The 17,197-nt window shown below is 46.0% G+C and overlaps 1 protein-coding gene across 1 annotated transcript in view; it reads left to right on the top strand.

The window, feature by feature from the left end:
• Positions 1-7,211: 7,211 nt before the first annotated feature.
• LOC146839532 (N-acyl-aromatic-L-amino acid amidohydrolase (carboxylate-forming)-like) overlaps positions 7,212-17,197 on the top strand; it is a 36,798-nt gene continuing 26,812 nt past the window's right edge. Inside the window, exon 1 of the mRNA XM_085651590.1 lies at positions 7,212-7,659. Coding sequence (XP_085507716.1) covers positions 7,319-7,659 — 341 coding nt within the window. The 5' untranslated portion in view covers positions 7,212-7,318. The remainder of the gene's footprint in view (positions 7,660-17,197) is intronic.

Here is a 17,197-nt window from a genome sequence, read left to right as displayed (position 1 = left end):
GATTTACACACATGATTCATTGTCTCTATGTGTGTGTGTGATGTAAAGTGCTCTGACATCCTACAATGGTATGAGACAGTGGCTCCCAAACTGGGGGTCCACGGACCCCCAGGGGTCCATGACACATTCCCAGGGGGTCCGCAGGCAGCAGTTTTAAAAGCAATGCAAAGTTCCTTGTATAAACAGCAGTTTTTGGGCAGCAATAAAAGGGTCAAGATAACGCCAGTGATTAATGTACCTGCTGCAGAGAGATAGGGGGTTTGTCCAGTGGCAGCTTTGAGTCATCTCAGGAAGCCCAGATGGTTAATATGCCTGCTGCAAAAAATGTCTACCACGCATTTAAAAACAAGCATTTGCAATGCAATAGGTCTCGCACTTACGCAAGTTTGAGCTCTTGGCATTGTAAATGACAATGCCTCTTATTTATGTTTTGGTATTTAAAACATAAATAAAAGCATTCCCATTTACAATGCTAAAAGCTTAAACTCTCGCAAATGCGATACATATTGCTTTGTAAATGCTTGTTTTAGAAAGCTGTGTTGTAATTGGCTAAACACGTAATGCTGCCTTTAGGCTATTCTATCAGTTCAGTCTGTTTTAAATGTATTCACACCTTGTGCTTCAAAAAAGAAAGAAAGATGTGCCAAGCAGTGTGGTGTGGTGTGAAATGTTGCAATTGTTTCTTAAATGTACTTCTGTTAGAGACTGCGGCAGCACACTTAAAAGTTGGGATATAAGGATGTAGGGTATAACAAAGCTGCATGTTCCTTTGTCGTGACCCGTGGCTTAATGTGTGAGCAGTAACTGAGCCAGTGTACAACTGTTGACTGTTATCAGTTCCTCCCTGCCCCAAGAAGTCTGGCGTGGTGTCAAAAGTTCCAATTGTTTAGACTGTGGCAGCATAATAAAAGACATGTGGCCTGGCACTTAAGATTGCTATCTCCTTGAGAAGTTGCTGTTCTGTCCCATAGGAGCAGTGAAAAGAGAATTCCATTCAGGTAGAAGGAAAACGGAAGGTTTATAAGGAGAAAAGAGCAAACTCTTTATAAGTGTGCTTGGAGAGGAATACTAACATATATGAAGTTGAGGGCAAAAAGGAAACAAATACTATTTTTGAACAAAGTATTTAACAGCCCTGAAGTCTGATTTTTAATTAATAACCCCGTGTAGATTGTAATGAATTATAGGACATGTAGTTCCTACTCTCTGTTTCAGAAAGAATCCACCCTTGGTAACTCACTGTAACCAAAGGGAACGTAGTACAAATTATATAAATAAAAAAATACCAGTCCAGAGCAAAGTGTACTGTTCTGTTTCACATCTCACACCTGCCAACTCGTCTATGCCTTGCTGTATTTGCTAGATTTCAACTCGATTGGGGTTTAAACCTTTGTGCAGTCTGTGCATAGTTACTGCATTTACCAGCATTATAAATAAAAGACGCTCGTAATGATAATTCTACATAAGTGCATAGGCAATAGGTCTCGCCTTTGGGACCTTATAAGTGTTTAACCATGCAACAGTTGATGTTGTTGCACCAAGGATATTGTGCTGCATAACTAAATACTTATAAGAACCCAAAGGCGAGACCTATTGGCTATGCCAATGCTTGTTAGTAAAATGTCTGTACTTTTCTGGGGGTTTCCTGCAGGCGCGGCTGCCTCGGTGATGTGAGCTGTGCTTGTGAGAGAAGGGAAGGCGGTTATCTTCCTCTGCAGTATTAGCGTCTTCCCTCATCATAGCTGCTGTGGTCGCGTTCAAGTGAGGAATTTCAGGAATCCTTCTCCTCCCATGACCCGTGAACAGTTGTGAATGCTTGTTTAGGGTGTGTTTTGTGTTCAGGGCTGCACCTTTCCCGGTGATCGTGTATAGAGGGAAATGGTACACGTAAACTTGCTTAGGATCACACATTTATAACTAGCGGTGAATCCGAGATTACAAACAGAATCGTTAAGGTCTGCATTCGGCAATTTCACCACAGGAACCCATATAATCCTTTTTTTTTATTTTTTAAAAACATAACTCTTATGCGCAGAACGTGCATTTTAATGTTTTAAGGTGCCACAGACAAGAGTATTAGGAACTGTTAGTTAAATAGAAAGTGCGACCAAGACTTTACACTTTCATTCAACAATAGATATGAGCCTTGCGTATTTTTATAAAGTGCTTAATTTTGGGATTGGACCCATTTCTAAGCCTTTTGCTTCTGCTTTTAGCGAATTAAACAACCAGGCCATAGGGCTACGGTTCTGTCTGCCAAGGATCACGCTATGCACCTAAAAGGGGATGCTGAGATTAGAGTTCCATAGTGGCCAATGTGGTTACTGCACTCGCCCCTCATTTCATTTAGCGGGGTGTTCTTGCTCTACAATATTGTTGTTCTCCATGCATTTACCACCGTTTCACATTTGAATAACGCTCCTAAAATAGAGCTTCAATATTTTTATAGCATTAATGCCTGTGTCCTGCTGTTTCCAAGGGTTCCCTAGTTTGAGAGATGAGAGGACGGAATGTAAGTTGAGGCGTGATGTGCCCAGGATCACACATTGTACGTCGCCGGAGCAGCCGTGATTCTGGTTCTATGTGTGGCACACTGGCTGTAGGCTGGGCAGGGTCGTCAGTGGTGGGCCTGGGGCAGGTGGGCATGGGTTGAGCCGCCAGCGCAGGATGCCCATGTGTGCCCGTTTCTCATCTCGTCCAGTTTGCTGTCTCCCAGGGTCCAACTTCCAGAATCCAGCCATTTGCGAGGGTTGCCAGATGCCCATCTCGGACCGTTTTCTGATGAGGGTGAACGAGTCGTCCTGGCACGAGGAGTGTTTGCAGTGTGCAGTGTGTCAACAGCCCCGCAGCACCAGCTGCTACTTCCGGGACCGAAAACTCTACTGCAAATAGGACTACCGACAGTAAGGAGCATGTTAGAGCTGGCATCAGCATAGCCCCATGCCAGCTGCCTGCGCCCGTGCCCACTGTGCCAGGGCTGTGCCGCTGCACTCTGAACGCCTTCCAGCGTCCACTGCCCACAACACAAACCGCATCACCAGTCCTTTATTACACACGGGGCTTTCACAACACTTCTGCAACCCGCGCCTCCTTGTGTCATGTGTGTGCCCGGAGGTCCTGGTGTATTCACTTGTATAGCGCCCAATGCAGTTCGTGATGTGCTGTAGCGCTTTACGTCTTGGAGATAGACATTCGTGAAGCAGCCCCATTGCAATAATCTGGAGTTTACCCATCACCCCTGCTTAAATTGTGGGGTGCAAAATACACAGCAAGGCATGGGTAGTGTATATGTACCTTTAAGGGTAGCTGTATGTATGCGGTTAGGTTTTGTACGTATACGGTTAAGTTATGTACATACGGCGAGGTTGTATACTTGCGGTTAGTTTGTGTAGGTATACGGCTATCTTGTGTACATATGGCTAGGTTGTGTCGCTTAAATCTAAACTTTTCATAACGCCACAATTATGGATAAACACATTATAGCCTCCATAAACTTTAGTTGGTAATGAAATTGCCTGCCAGAGAAAGGGTGAATTGATTTAATTAGAAAAAGTTTTTACTGGACAAACATTTTTTGAATTATGAATGGAGCGGGCGTGCTCAGCGTTTAACATAGGTTTCAGTTTATACAGCAGCTGGAGTAGTGCAAAGTGGCGCCTCGAAGCAGAGTCCCTAAAGCACGGGTCAGTATCAACCCGTAGGCACGTGCCTCTGTAGGGGCAACGAGGGGTCATCTGGCGATACAACTCTTTCGTTTGAAGTTTATGATAGAACAAGAAGAGGAGCGGTGTAAATTTACTTTCGGCGATGTGCGCGGCCGCCATAAAAACACAGCAGGGCACTGGGAGGCCGTGGGCCATATGGTGGTTTTACAGTGTGACTGTCCTACATAGCACGCTCTGTGGCAGCCTCAGGAGAAGGGGGATGGGGGGGGAGCAAGGAGAAGAGCGATGATGACAAGTATGAGGTGTCGTGCAGCCTGGGGATTGCGGGAGGGGTGGAGGAGCAAGGAGAGGAGCTGCGATAACGAGCGTAAGGTGTAGTGCAGCCTGGGGGTGGGTGTGGGAGGGGGAGGGGTGGAGGAGCATGGAGAAGAGCGGCGATAACGAGCATGCGGCCGGCCGGGAAAGTGAAAGCAAACGGTGTGCAGGCTGCCAAATGGTGCACGCGCCCGGCACACATGCACTGTATTCGGAGGCCTGAAAGCACTCGTTTGCACTTCCAGATCCCCCATTTACAAAAGCTCTCGGGAGAGCAGCGCTAAAGCGCTGTCTCAGACGAGACCTAAAAAGCTGTATTTTGTTTTGTGTATAGCTCAGTCAGTTCCTGCTTTTGCTACAGAGACTCTTTTGTTATCATGCAGTTCACAAGTTCCAATCGCATTTAGCACAGTGAGCTATGAACTGACATCAAAGAGCAGCAAGCAAACTGCATGGTACAACTTAGTAAGTTATGCTTTTTCCCAGTCTTTCATTAACTCGATGCTGCTAAAAAGGTTTGTTTGGGTAGAAATAAATCCTTATTAGTAAAGTCAATGCGAATCCCTGTGTTATGTTCTGAATCCTGAGTTTGTGCTCTCCAGACCAAGCACTCTTAAAAAATGCCTACCAGTATGGATGACTTGTGAATCCTACACCGTGTAGTTCCCTTTGCCTTATGTAACATTTTCTAGTCACTGATTTACAGACGTATGATTCATTGTCTCTGTATGTGTGTGATGTAAAGTGTTCTGACACCCTACAGTGGTATGAAAGCTGCTATAAAACAAATTAAATACATGTGACAGTGGGGCTTTGGAGAGATGAGAGGCACTGTTGGAGGGTAGTAGTGAGGGAATCAATGAAGATTGACAAAAGAGTGTTGTATTGCTGGTGCATAGTAAGGTCATTATTTCAATTCAACATATAATGACAAATGTGTTGTAAAATGCACCATTTCCCACCAAATTCTCTTGGGGGAGAGGCCTCCAATGCCCCCTTTGTAGTGGTCAGACTCACTTGCTGCACTTGGTGTGCACTGTACAGGGACTAGTCTGCCAACATTTGCCAGAGCAGCTTTAAGTTTCCAGTCCAGCCTTGGCAGGAGCAGGCTGTGAAATAAAACCAAACAATGAAAAGTTAGTCGCGAGATGCAGCACCAACCTTCCCATTAGGATTTTTCTATTTTTGCAAATATTTTAATATAAAAATACTAAAATCTTTAGTAATTTAAGTCTAGTCTTTGTTTGATGTACACACGTGTGTGTTTTTTTTTCTTCTTCAAATTAGTTTTAATGTTTGACATTTAAATCATACAAACACTTATTGTGGCACTGTATGTGTGACAATGCACCATCTTTTCACTTTTTAAAGTAAACGTTCTGAGTGACATTTGGCGCCGCGCACACGCGTGGTCTGGTTCCTGGCGCACATAGCCATGGTTGAAGCGCACAGAGACCCTCCACTGCCGCACACAGAGGAAAGAAATTAGAGGGAACATTGTCCCTGCCTCTGCCAATCCTTAGTGAAGTAGTTGCCCCCCTCTGCCATTCCTTAGTGAAGTAGTTGTCTGCCTCTGCCATTCCTTAGTGAAGTAGTTGCCTGCCTCTGCCATTCCTTAGTGAAGTAGTTGTCTGCCTCTGCCATTCCTTAGTGAAGTAGTTGCCTGCCTCTGCCATTACTTAGTGAAGTAGTTGCCCGCCTCTGCCATTCCTTAGTGAAGTAGTTTCCCGCCTCTGCCATTCCTTAGTGAAGTAGTTGCCCGCCTCTGCCATTCCTTATTGACGTAGTTGCCTGCCTCTGCCATTCCTTAGTGAAGTAGCTGCCCGCCTCTGCCATTCCTTAGTGAAGTAGTTGCCTGCCTCTGCCATTCCTTAGTGAAGTAGTTGCCTGCCTCTGCCATTCCTTACTGAAGTAGTTGCCTGCCTCTGCCATTCCTTAGTGAAGTAGTTGCCTGCCTCTGCTATTCCTTACTGAAGCAGTTGCCTGCCTCTGCCATTCCTTAGTGAAGTAGTTGCCTGCCTCTGCTATTCCTTACTGAAGCAGTTGCCTGCCTCTGCCATTCCTTAGTGAAGTAGCTGCCCGCCTCTGCTATTCCTTAGTGAAGTAGTTGCCCACCTCTGACATTCCTCGGTGACGTAGTTGCCTGCCTTTGCCTTTGATTAGTGAAGTAGTTGCCTGCCTCTGCCATTCCACAGTGAAGTAGTTGCCTGCCTTTGCCTTTCCTTAGTGAAGTAGTTGCCTGCCTTTGCCTTTCCTTAGTGAAGTAGTTGCCCACCTCTGACATTCCTCGGTGATGTAGTTGCCTGCCTTTGCCATTCCTTAGTGAAGTAGTTGCCCACCTCTGCCATTCCTCAGTGACGTAGTTGCCTGCCTCTGCCATTCCTTAGTGAAGTAGCTGCCCGCCTCTGCCATTCCTTAGTGAAGTAGTTGCCTGCCTCTGCCATTCCTTAGTGAAGTAGTTGCCTGCCTCTGCCATTCCTTACTGAAGTAGTTGCCTGCCTCTGCCATTCCTTAGTGAAGTAGTTGCCTGCCTCTGCCATTCCTTACTGAAGCAGTTGCCTGCCTCTGCCATTCCTTAGTGAAGTAGCTGCCCGCCTCTGCTATTCCTTAGTGACGTAGTTGCATGCCTTTGCCTTTCCTTAGTGAAGTAGCTGCCCGCCTCTGCCATTCCTTAGTGAAGTAGTTGCCTGCCTCTGCCATTCCTTAGTGAAGTAGTTGCCTGCCTCTGCCATTCCTTAGTGAAGTAGTTGCCTGCCTCTGCCATTCCTTAGTGAAGTAGTTGCCCACCTCTGCCATTCCTCAGTAAAGTAGTTTCCCTGCCTCTGCTATTCCTTAGTGAAGTAGTTGCCCACCTCTGCCATTCCTCAGTGACGTAGTTGCATGCCTTTGCCTTTGATTAGTGAAGTAGTTGCCCACCTCTGCCATTCCTCAGTGACGTAGTTGCATGCCTTTGCCTTTGATTAGTGAAGTAGTTGCCCACCTCTGCCATTCCTCAGTGACGTAGTTGCCTGCCTTTGCCTTTGATTAGTGAAGTAGTTGCCCACCTCTGCCATTCCTCATTGAAGTAGTTCTCCTGCCTGTACTTTTCTCACAGGGAGTGTCCAGAGATGTGAGATCAGGCAGCCTGTAGATGTCACAGGTGTGGTTGAGGTGCTTGAAACAGGAATTCCTGGAAGGAGGTCAGAGTGCATTTCAGAGCAGAGCATCATGCCTCATCCAGTGAGGGAGGCGTGATGAGGTCATTGCCCAGAGGTGAACAGGCATGAGCTGCAGCTGACAGTGAAGGAGGGAGGCAGTCAGGGGAGGATTGCACGGCACAGGCAGAGCCTATTTTAAACATGCTCCTCTGTGCACTGAGCATTTCCCTTCCTCTTCTCTCCCTTCTATGCCACTCTCCACAGCTGGCAGCGTCTAGCATGGCACCCCCGGAGAAGGACTGTGGCATGACTTGTAAGCCAGTCTCCCTGAAGCCCGTCACCAGAGTTGCTGTCACCGGGGGCACCTTTGGGAACAAGTTGGCTGGGGTCTACCTGGCTAAGAAGTGGCTGAAAGACCCCTCAGAACTGCAGCGCCAGACCTTTAATGCCACCCCCAGCCTTGTGAACCCCCGGGCTGCGAAGGCCATGGTGCGCTTCATTGACAAGGACTTCAACACCTGCTTTCTGGAGAGCATCTTAAGGTGGGTGACTCAGGGAGGTGGGAGGGGCATTCAGGGGCTAGGCTGCTGGGTATCAGCACCTGCTTCCAGGAGAGCATCTTAAGGTGGGTGACTTGGTGGCGGGGCGAGGAGGCTACTCAGGGTGTAAGCCACTGGCACTGAGAGGGATGTAAACACCTGCTTCCTAGAGAGCATTTTAGGATGCGTGACTGGGGGAGGTATGGTGAGGGGGTGGCTGCTGGGTCTTTGGAGGTCATCAGCACCTGCTTCCAGGAGAGCATCTTAAGGTGGGTGACTCAGGGAGGTGGGAGGGGCACTCAGGGGCTAGGCTGCTGGGTCTTTGCAGGATATCAGCACCTGCTTCCAGGAGAGCATCTTGGGGTTGGTGACTTGGTTTGGGGGCGCGGAGGTCACTCAGGGCGTAAGCCACTGGCACTGAGAAGGATGTAAACACCTGCTTCCTAGAGAGCATCTTAAGGTGTGTGACTGGGGGGGGGGTGAGGGGGTGGCTGCTGGGTCTTTGGAGGTCATCAGCACCTGCTTCCTAGAGAGCATTTTAAGATGGGTGACTGGGGGAGGTATGGTGAGGGGGTGGTGCTGGGTCTTTGGAGGTCATCAGCACCTGCTTCCAGGACAGCATCTTAAGGTGGGTAACTGGGGGCGCAGGGTGAGGGGGTGACTCAGGGTGTAAGCCACTGGGTCTGAGAAGGACATAAACAGCTGCTTCCAGGAGGGCATCTTGGGGTGGGTGACTGTAGGGGGGGCATTCAGGGGGAGGCTGCTGGGTCTTAGCAGGAGATCAGCACCTGCTTCCTGGAGCATCCAACAGCGGGTGTCTATGGACACAGAACTTAGGAGGCGGGCTATGGATGCTGAGGCAACCTCTTGCCTTGACTAGGGGTGGGGCTATGCTCCCCTCCGCCGGCGATGTTTGCTGAGTTTTGTCTCTCTGTACTCTACTTGGAGCACAAAGCTCAGCAAAAACTCTGCCCATGCCACTTGGCGGAGTTTACTGATGCCCACCCCTACAATTTGGATTATTCCATATTCAAATGGAACAAAGGCAGCAATGACTCGCGGATTGGTTCCCATGGTAACGACGCTGATGGCTGTGCACTCGCTGGAAAGTACAGAAGCTTTTTTAAGTTTCTCTACAGTATGGAAGCCCTTAGGAGGGGCATTAACTGCTGCGGGAGCTGGCTTGGTTGTGCTCCGGGTCTCTGGAACAAAGGCACAACAAGAGGGTGGGTACATCCTCCTCCCCTCTCAGTTTGATATTCCACCAGCCACTCCTGCAGCAGAGCTTGTGGGAGTTGATCAAGTTGTCAATCATCCTCAAATACAGACTCACAATTCTAAGGTCAGCCAGGTTCGCTAGGCAAAAATCATGCTTTCAAAAGACGTACCACATCATGGGACATCCGTCATGCATTCCCTCCTTGGACATCTGTATGCACATGCGCGGCTCCGTGAGATGCATTCCGGGACAGGGGCATGCGGGCAGCCCCGGGCATGCTGTACTCTATACGTGCCCCCTGCGCTGGGGTCTGCTTCCGGTAGCAGTGAAGCCTTAGGACCCTGGTGCGGGAGCCCCCAGCCCTGGTACCTGAGAGGCGCTGCCGCCGCTGCTCTCCCTTTACGCTCTGCGCGGACTGGGGCAGATTCAATTGCTGTGTGCAGCCGGATCACCGTTCGCTGTTCTTGACACTCCATGCGCGGCTCGCCCCAGGTGATCATGCGCCCATTCGAGCCCCCAAGGAGGCGCTGCGCAGAGGTTTTCACCAGAGACTAAGGCGACTGTGGGGATCAGAGGGGATGAGGTGTGCTACTCATTGCGGAATGTCTGCAGAGGCTCACTAACTATGTTGGTAGTTCACTTCATTTATATGGTAATTCACATCATTTATGTGTCACTTTTCCATAATGGGTCCTCTATGCACAAAGCGGTGCGAGGGGCCGCTGCTGTGTGGGAGGGATTTCTCTCTTGTCACCTCTCTCCCCAAAGGCGTATTTGTGAGACGAACAATGTATGCTTTGAGGGTGGGCGGAACTCCGCAGAATCTCGCAGAGTTTTTATGTAACTCCGTGGAATTCCCTGGAGTAAAACTCTGTGAGTTCTGCCCACCCCTGGCCTTGACACCCTGTTTAGAATTAGGGAGACATCTGCAAGCTGGTATTATTGTTCACTTGGCTAGTGAGCTAGTGACTCCTTCCCGCTTTGCTGACGTTTTACTTTTTCCGTGCTCTCCTTTTACTTTGTTACTCAATTCCCTCTCATACACAATCAGTCGCTCTATAACTCTATCCTTACTTGTCCTCTCTCTCTCACTCTCTCTTCTCTTTCTCTCTCTGACTCTTTATCTGTTCACTCTCTCAAATTCCACTCTCACAAACTCTGTTTTCACTCTTAATTTCCCTCTTCCCTCACTCTGTCGGTTTTCTCTGTCTCTCTCTCGCTCTTTCTCTCTCTCTCTCATTTTGTCTACCTGGGTCTCCTTGTATGTTTCTCATCAGTTCTCATTTTCTTAACATTCTCTCCTTTTTTCGCTTATTTTCAATGCTTTCTCTCCTAGCCTTTGTTATGCTTTCTACCTCAGTTTCTTTTCTTCATACCTTTTTCTCTTTCTTTTTTCTTCTATTTCTCTCCTCCTTTATTGTCTTTCCCTCTCCATGGTTTCTCTACTTCTTTCTGTTTCTTTCTCAGGTCTGTTCTCTGTTGCGTTCTTTCTCATTCTCTCTGTCCTGTTCTCATCATCACTTTGCCCTTGTTAACTCTTTCCATTCCTCTCACTCTTCCTGGTTTTTAGGTCTTGTCTACAAGCAGCTTTAGCTATCTGGAAACTACAGCTGGGCGAGGCAACAAATTAACAAGGAGAGCTGAGCCAAGCCGAGCTAAAAATCTGTCTCGGATCTTAGAGCCCGTGCACGAGCTGAGCCCGAAAAATATTTGCTAAGCAAATCATAGAACAACAAACATATAAAATATGATGTCTGTTCACAATTTTAAAAAGTGTGTTCCTTTGACGTTTAGAAGCTGTGACTTTAATAGGGCACATCATAGCTTTACATGGGGAAGAACTTATTAAAAGTGATAGTTTTGTGCAACTGGAAGTCTGAACTGACATGTTTGAAATTGCTTTAATACTCGATAATGAAGAAAAAAGTGTTTTGGTGAAAATTAAAATTTGCCTAGGATCACACAATTTAAGCAGGGGAGCCATGATTTATCCAGGAATTCTGGTTTCACTTTGCAAACATTAGGCAGTAAGTGAGTATCTATTTGTCTTACCTTATGTTAAGGCTTTGTAGTTACCTTTCAGTGCATTTTTCTGCAATTTTTAAAATATAGTTCAAACTCAACCCAAAGGTATTGGTGCGCCTTATATGAGTGCCAGCTGCATTACAGAAGGTCACATGGATTGCTTATAGGCACAGTAAATTAAGTGATTTCCCTAAAATCACAGGATGTTGAGCCAACGCTGAGACTCACACCTGTTTCCTAGTTCCACAGTCGGCTGCTCTGGCCACAATGTCACATCGTGAGCAGAGGGAGGAAAGCAGAAGACATATGAACACTCATCTCGTTATGGGCTCGAGGTTCCAACAGGGCTTCGAGCTGAGCCAGAGCCAGTCTCCAGGCTCGAGCCTGGCTCGAGCTTCAGTGGCTCACCTACATCTACTGAAAACAGCACACAACACAACAAATGTACTCAGAGTAGCCATTGGCTACTCTGGGTCACCTGGTATCGCAAATGTGAACTACTAGTAAACACACATATTGCTTTTCATTTATTTTATTACGTTTATGTATGTATTTATTTTTACATGAGGAGGTCTCTGCCCTCTGCAGTCTGTTGACTTTCTTAATCTCACCATGTTTACCTTCCTAACATATCTGTGGGCCCTGTTTAAATGTAAGCCCGGTGAACTCCGCTCCATTCGCGGGGTTTGCAGAGTTTTCCGCTCTCTGCGGAGCAAGCAGAGTTCCGAAAAACTCTGCTCTGCGTAGTTTTTTTCCTCGCTTGTGCTCCACAACGTCAAGTTGGCAAGCGCGCGTGAGGAAAATCCACCTCCCAGCAATATTTTTGCTCGCTTGCGCTCTCCAATGCCAAGTTGGCGATCACGAGTGAGATAAATCTTCCTCCCGGTGATATTTCACAACGCGCAGTTGTATTTCTCAATGCGGGCGGTCACGGGTGGTCGCGACCGCTCTCGTTGAGAAACATTCTGTTTGAGTTGAGAAAGTTGCCGCTCGAGTAGAAAGCCTACTCGAGCGGCTGCAAAGAAGCAGCACCCTCTTGCGCTGCGCATGATGCTGTTGACGTTGATTTTCCAGTGCTGAAAATCAACAAGAACAGTCATTAGCAAGCGCACTCCACCACTTGCGGAACTCCACGTAGCGCAGCTGAGATTTTTGGTCACTTTGTGGAGTAGCGCATGGCAGAACTACACAAACTCTGCCCAGGCTTATTTAAATGGTAAAAGCCAAAATGGATAAAATTGCTTCGCTGGCAGTATGCATGCGTCATGACTCTTACGTACCCAAGGTCTTTGCCTGTTTTAATTCCTATTATACCCTTTCTATAACAAGAGGGACCCCGCACTCCAAGGGGACAGGGTGCCACTAAACAGTAACTTAAACAAAATTCTCCTTGGGAACAATATACAAGCCAACGCAAACACTCTTGTATCTCAAGCTTCACAGCCTTTCAACCTGCATCTAAAATCACTTATTCCTCATGAACGAGGGCCACAACAGATTGTGAAAAATATATATGATCTTAATAGTACAAGTCCCTACCAATTATTTGAAATTGTTTTTCTCTGTGAATTCAGCATTAAGACTCCATTAAAAAGTTTAAAACATATTCCACTCCAATTGAATATAAACAGTTAAGCACAATCATAAATCACTGTCTTTTAAAAAAACAAAACACAACAGCAACACAAGGGAGAACAATTAAGACACATCCGTTTGCCTATTGAGCATCTGCAGATCTACTATTACTATTGCATGAGACCCCTGATTGTATCAATTTGTCACGCAGAGTTTCCCCTTGTACTGTGGATTCTGCAAGTATATACGTCAACGCGTTTCGGTAGAAATATTAGTTAAAACCCACTTTCTTCAGGACAACACAATTCGTTATATCAACCACTTTTTCCACAAACCATCCAGAAATTATATCTGCAGCACAATGATGATCCTAGTGTTTCATGGAATTAAATTCTTTTCATGGAAAATCATAGTTATAATTTCACTGAGTATGTGGGAAGTGCATCTCTCTCCTCCACCTATGCCTCCTGAGTATGCTCTGTGCATCTATTATAATTACTCCATTCGACCCTAAAACCGAACCAAAATCTGAAACATTCACTATCTTCCTTTCTCTTGTAATAGATTCTCTCGAATGCGTTTATCTCTAAGAGCCTTTCTGCACAAAAACAGTGGCTTTTTCCTCTTACTATGTGTGCTGCAGAACATAGTACACATGGAAGGGGGGAACAACAAGGAGAAAGAAAAATATTTGTCCCTGTTACGCCAGCTCTTGGGAAGGTGTAAGGTTTTGGCGCTGCCCCAGGTTTACGTGATCGAGTAAATCTGGGGTAGCATCAAAATCCATGGGTGTTTTGTGGGAAATCCCACCGCCACGCCCATGGAATGCCTCCTTGATGCACAGGCAGAGACTTGCGCTGTTTTTTCTTACTCCATAGCTATGAGCCATGCAAAGCCACGCAGAGTGGTTTGCACTGCCTCATAGATATGATTGAGAGGCTTACGCCGCCGGAGCGTCAGAAAAAGTGATGCTCCGGCAGCCCAAGCCTCTCATGAACAAGCCCCTATTATTCCTAGGTAAAGTTCCTGGGTATGAAGAGTTCTGGCCTCCCCTAGAGCAGAGGCCTTAAATCTGTGGGGCGCGACACCCATGGGGGACCTGGAGTCCTGGGAAGGGGCCGCGCATCCCCAGCTTCACTTATCCCTAGCAAACCAAAGCCTCTGCTTTCCTTTTGGAAAAATACATTGGAGGGGCTGATTTAGATCGTCATCAGCTGCTTGCCTGATTGAAAGGCAAATGTGCACCGTGAGTTAATCTGCAAGTGGAAAGGACGCTTGGGAGCGGTTCTGGCTTTAATTGATCAAATCACTCCAAGCTTTGTTATCACAAAGTTTTGGTTTTTTGAGTGGTTGAGCAAAGAGTTAACAACTGGGCTGGGAAGGGCTTGCTTTTAATTTTAACTGCATTTACACAGCCCTTAGTACCTCTGAAGAGGTGTTGATGGGACAGTTATGTAAAAACAAATTGCATCACGAACGCTCAGGTATTACTAATATCTACATTTTGGAAGCACAATTTTTTCGTAAAACTATTTGCACGTTTTGCAGCATTCTATCTTACACTGTGTGTAATGCAAGTATAAAATATTGACTTACATATTAACAGCGCTCTCTGTCACAGGCTGACCTCGTAGCACTAAATAAACAGAAGTTACTATTCACCACTGCACCAATCACGATTTGACTCTGAGGCTCTCTGGTTACACACAGACCGCTGCAGTGCATTAACTAATAGAGGTTCCATAATGTACTACAGTGCATTTCCCACTAACAACTTTTTAAATTTATTTTTAATTTACGCTGCCCATTATTTTATATGTGGCTACCTGATGGTGGAAGACCTAAAAAACATACAGAATATATTGGGGCGTATTTATGAGAGGCATGCATCGCCAAAGCATCCCTTTTTTTGACTCTCCAGTTGCGCAAGCGTCTCAACCATACCTATGAGGCAGTGCAAAGTCACTCTGCGTGGCTTTGCATGGCCTCATAGATACGCAGTAAGACATAGCAGCGCGAGTCACTGCGTTGCCTTACTCTGCGTCAACGAGGTGTTCCATGTGCTTTACGCGGGGTTCCCACGCAACACCCTTGAATTTTGATGCTGCCCCATATTTACAAAATCACGTAAGACTGGGGCAGTTCCACCAACGGATGCCTCCCCAGGGAAGGCTTAACGAGGAGAAATGTTTTCATTTCTCCTCATTTTTTCCTCCTTCCATGAGTGCTGCATTCTCCAGCTCACATGGAAAGAGGAAAACGCCCCTCGGGATTGTTTTGATGAAGGAAGGTATCCCTTCCTGCACAAAAACAATCCTGCCTATATTGGTCCTAGGCAGCAATTTGTGCACCAACGCAAAGGGAAAGGACAGGAATGCACTATATTTCATAAATACAGTGCATTCCTGCCCTTTGACACTGGCATAGGGCAGTGCAGAAAGAAGACCTGCAGCGCTGCCCTACGCCAATACCTCATAAATGAGGCCATTTGTTTTTAGCTACACACCTTTGACTACGCCCGCACGCTCAGTGGCCTTTGGTTTGCTAAACACTGTTTGTTATTACTTCCCCGCCATAAAAATGATTTGCTGTGGGAATTCAAGTGAAGCCCAATATGCAAGATGGACGAGTCTCTCCCTCCTTCCCCAGGGGTCCGACTATCCTGATGCTGCCTACCTGAGCTACAGGTGGCTTAGTAGGACTGTTGGGAGATGATTTGTACAAAGACAAGAGAGGATGTCAGCCTACTTCTTGGAATGAGGGCCACTGTGGGGGCTCGTGAAGCGATGGAGATATGGTGTCCCTCGCTCTTCTTTGCATTCTGGTACTTGTAGTTTTGTAATCTGGTTCAGCCAATATGATGTTGGTGATGGGCTAGGAGGAGCAAGGACATGGATTGACCCTGCCCGAGGCAGCAGGAGGGAGGGCCACCTCACAGGTACTCCTCCACTGCGATACACTGATCCACACAAAAGGCAGTGCAGTGAAGTCTGCTGTGCTGAAATGTGCCTCACATGTTCACATTTAGCATTTGAGAGTCGTTTTTGTTTATGTAAATCTTTGCTAGATTAGCCTTACCTGGGAGTTTCTCTCTCTCTCTCTCTCTCTCTCTCTCTCACTTTCTCTTGACCTAAAATAACGAAGGCCTCTCCTGCGCACTTCAGTCAGATAGCTGAACCAATACCGTGATTGCACCCAGACTAGTAATGAAGAGGTTAATCATTGCCTGGGCGTGGACAGGAGAATTCCTCATACTGGTATTCAAGTTAACAACCGTGGCACCCTCTTTTTTTGGGCAGTTAGTGTTGCATCGCGTGCTTAGCTCACCTCGCCACTAAAATAAGTTACATTATATTAAAAAAGTTATGTTACATAAAATAAGTTACATTACAGATTTCTTTATGTGTTTAAATTGTGTTCTGTTTATTCATGGTGTTTAAATCGTGATCCTTAGCTTAGACGACTTCTGAAATTAGTATTACTACTAATGAAGTGCTAGAAATAGACATGCTATAGATATGCTGTGGAGTCCTGTAAACTCCAGCCCTGGGTTAGGTCAAAAATTGGATGAAACGTGTTGACAAGCTACAATGTTTATTGACTAACCAAGGTAGGCCACAACTTGTTAGGTATTGATAAATGATAGAGTTGAGGTGCTTTCAGCCAAGAGGCTGATGTTTACCTAGCCTACCAGTCTCTTCTCCCTGGTATGACTTTGTATCATTCAAACTGCTGGTTTTCAACAACCATTATCTGAGGTCCTGCATCAGGAGTAGGCAGTGGTAATAATACTAACATAGATGGTTAGTGATGGGATCAACAATATTTTTTTACTTGATTCTTCACTTCTATTTGCACGATTTACAAGAGGTGGTGCATGTGTTTATCTCCCAGAGCCAACATGTCAACACGTTTCGGCGCTTGGCTGTTCAGATCTATGAAATACTACTTACATTGACCAGGAAATAATATTTAGTTCATAGTTATCGTTTATGATTCTGCAGATGGTCACAATCCATCCTGTCAACTAATGGAGGTATGGCTTATCCTTGTAACTGACCTCAAAATCACTACAGTAAGAGAAACACTTGCTTTACAATAACATTTCTGTAAGCAGAACACCACATTTTTACACTTTGCAGCACAGTATGTCACCTCAAAGACATTTGCAAAGACCTTGAATAATTAACTTATTCACAGCTTTAGACTCATCCATAAGAACACAGGCTTCCTAGTTTGAATTGTGTGCTCATGAATACTGAGATTAAGATCTGGACTATGGGGTGGGCAAACCTTTGCCCAGATTGCAAGGGTGTTTCTTGCACCAGTGGAATGTGAATCTTTCAAATGAATTTTATTTGTTCTTCAATCTTTACGTTTCTAAAAACACAGATGCAATTATAATGTGTCTTGGCATTAATTAGGATCTATTGATAATCATCTATTTACACACAATTAAAAATGATAGCATTGTGTGCTGTACTTTTTGTAGAATTAACGTCCTACTAACGAGAGATGGAAATCAGTCACTGGAGAAAATCATGATCATAACTTTTTGGTCCACTGTGTCTTGCTATAAGATGAATGTCCCATGTCCTTTTACTCTTACTCACTACATGCTTTATGTCAGTCTCAAGTTCAGTCCCATCCGAAAGCAAAAATATATGGAGCTTCCACCGTGTATTAATGTAATCCCGAAGGCAGATTTTTGTTGCCATCTAA

The sequence above is a fragment of the Triturus cristatus genome, chromosome 4_1 (genome assembly GCF_964204655.1).
Source record: "Triturus cristatus chromosome 4_1, aTriCri1.1, whole genome shotgun sequence".
In the NCBI taxonomy this organism is placed as follows: Eukaryota; Metazoa; Chordata; class Amphibia; order Caudata; family Salamandridae; genus Triturus; species Triturus cristatus.
This window is presented reverse-complemented; position numbering and strand designations above follow the sequence as displayed.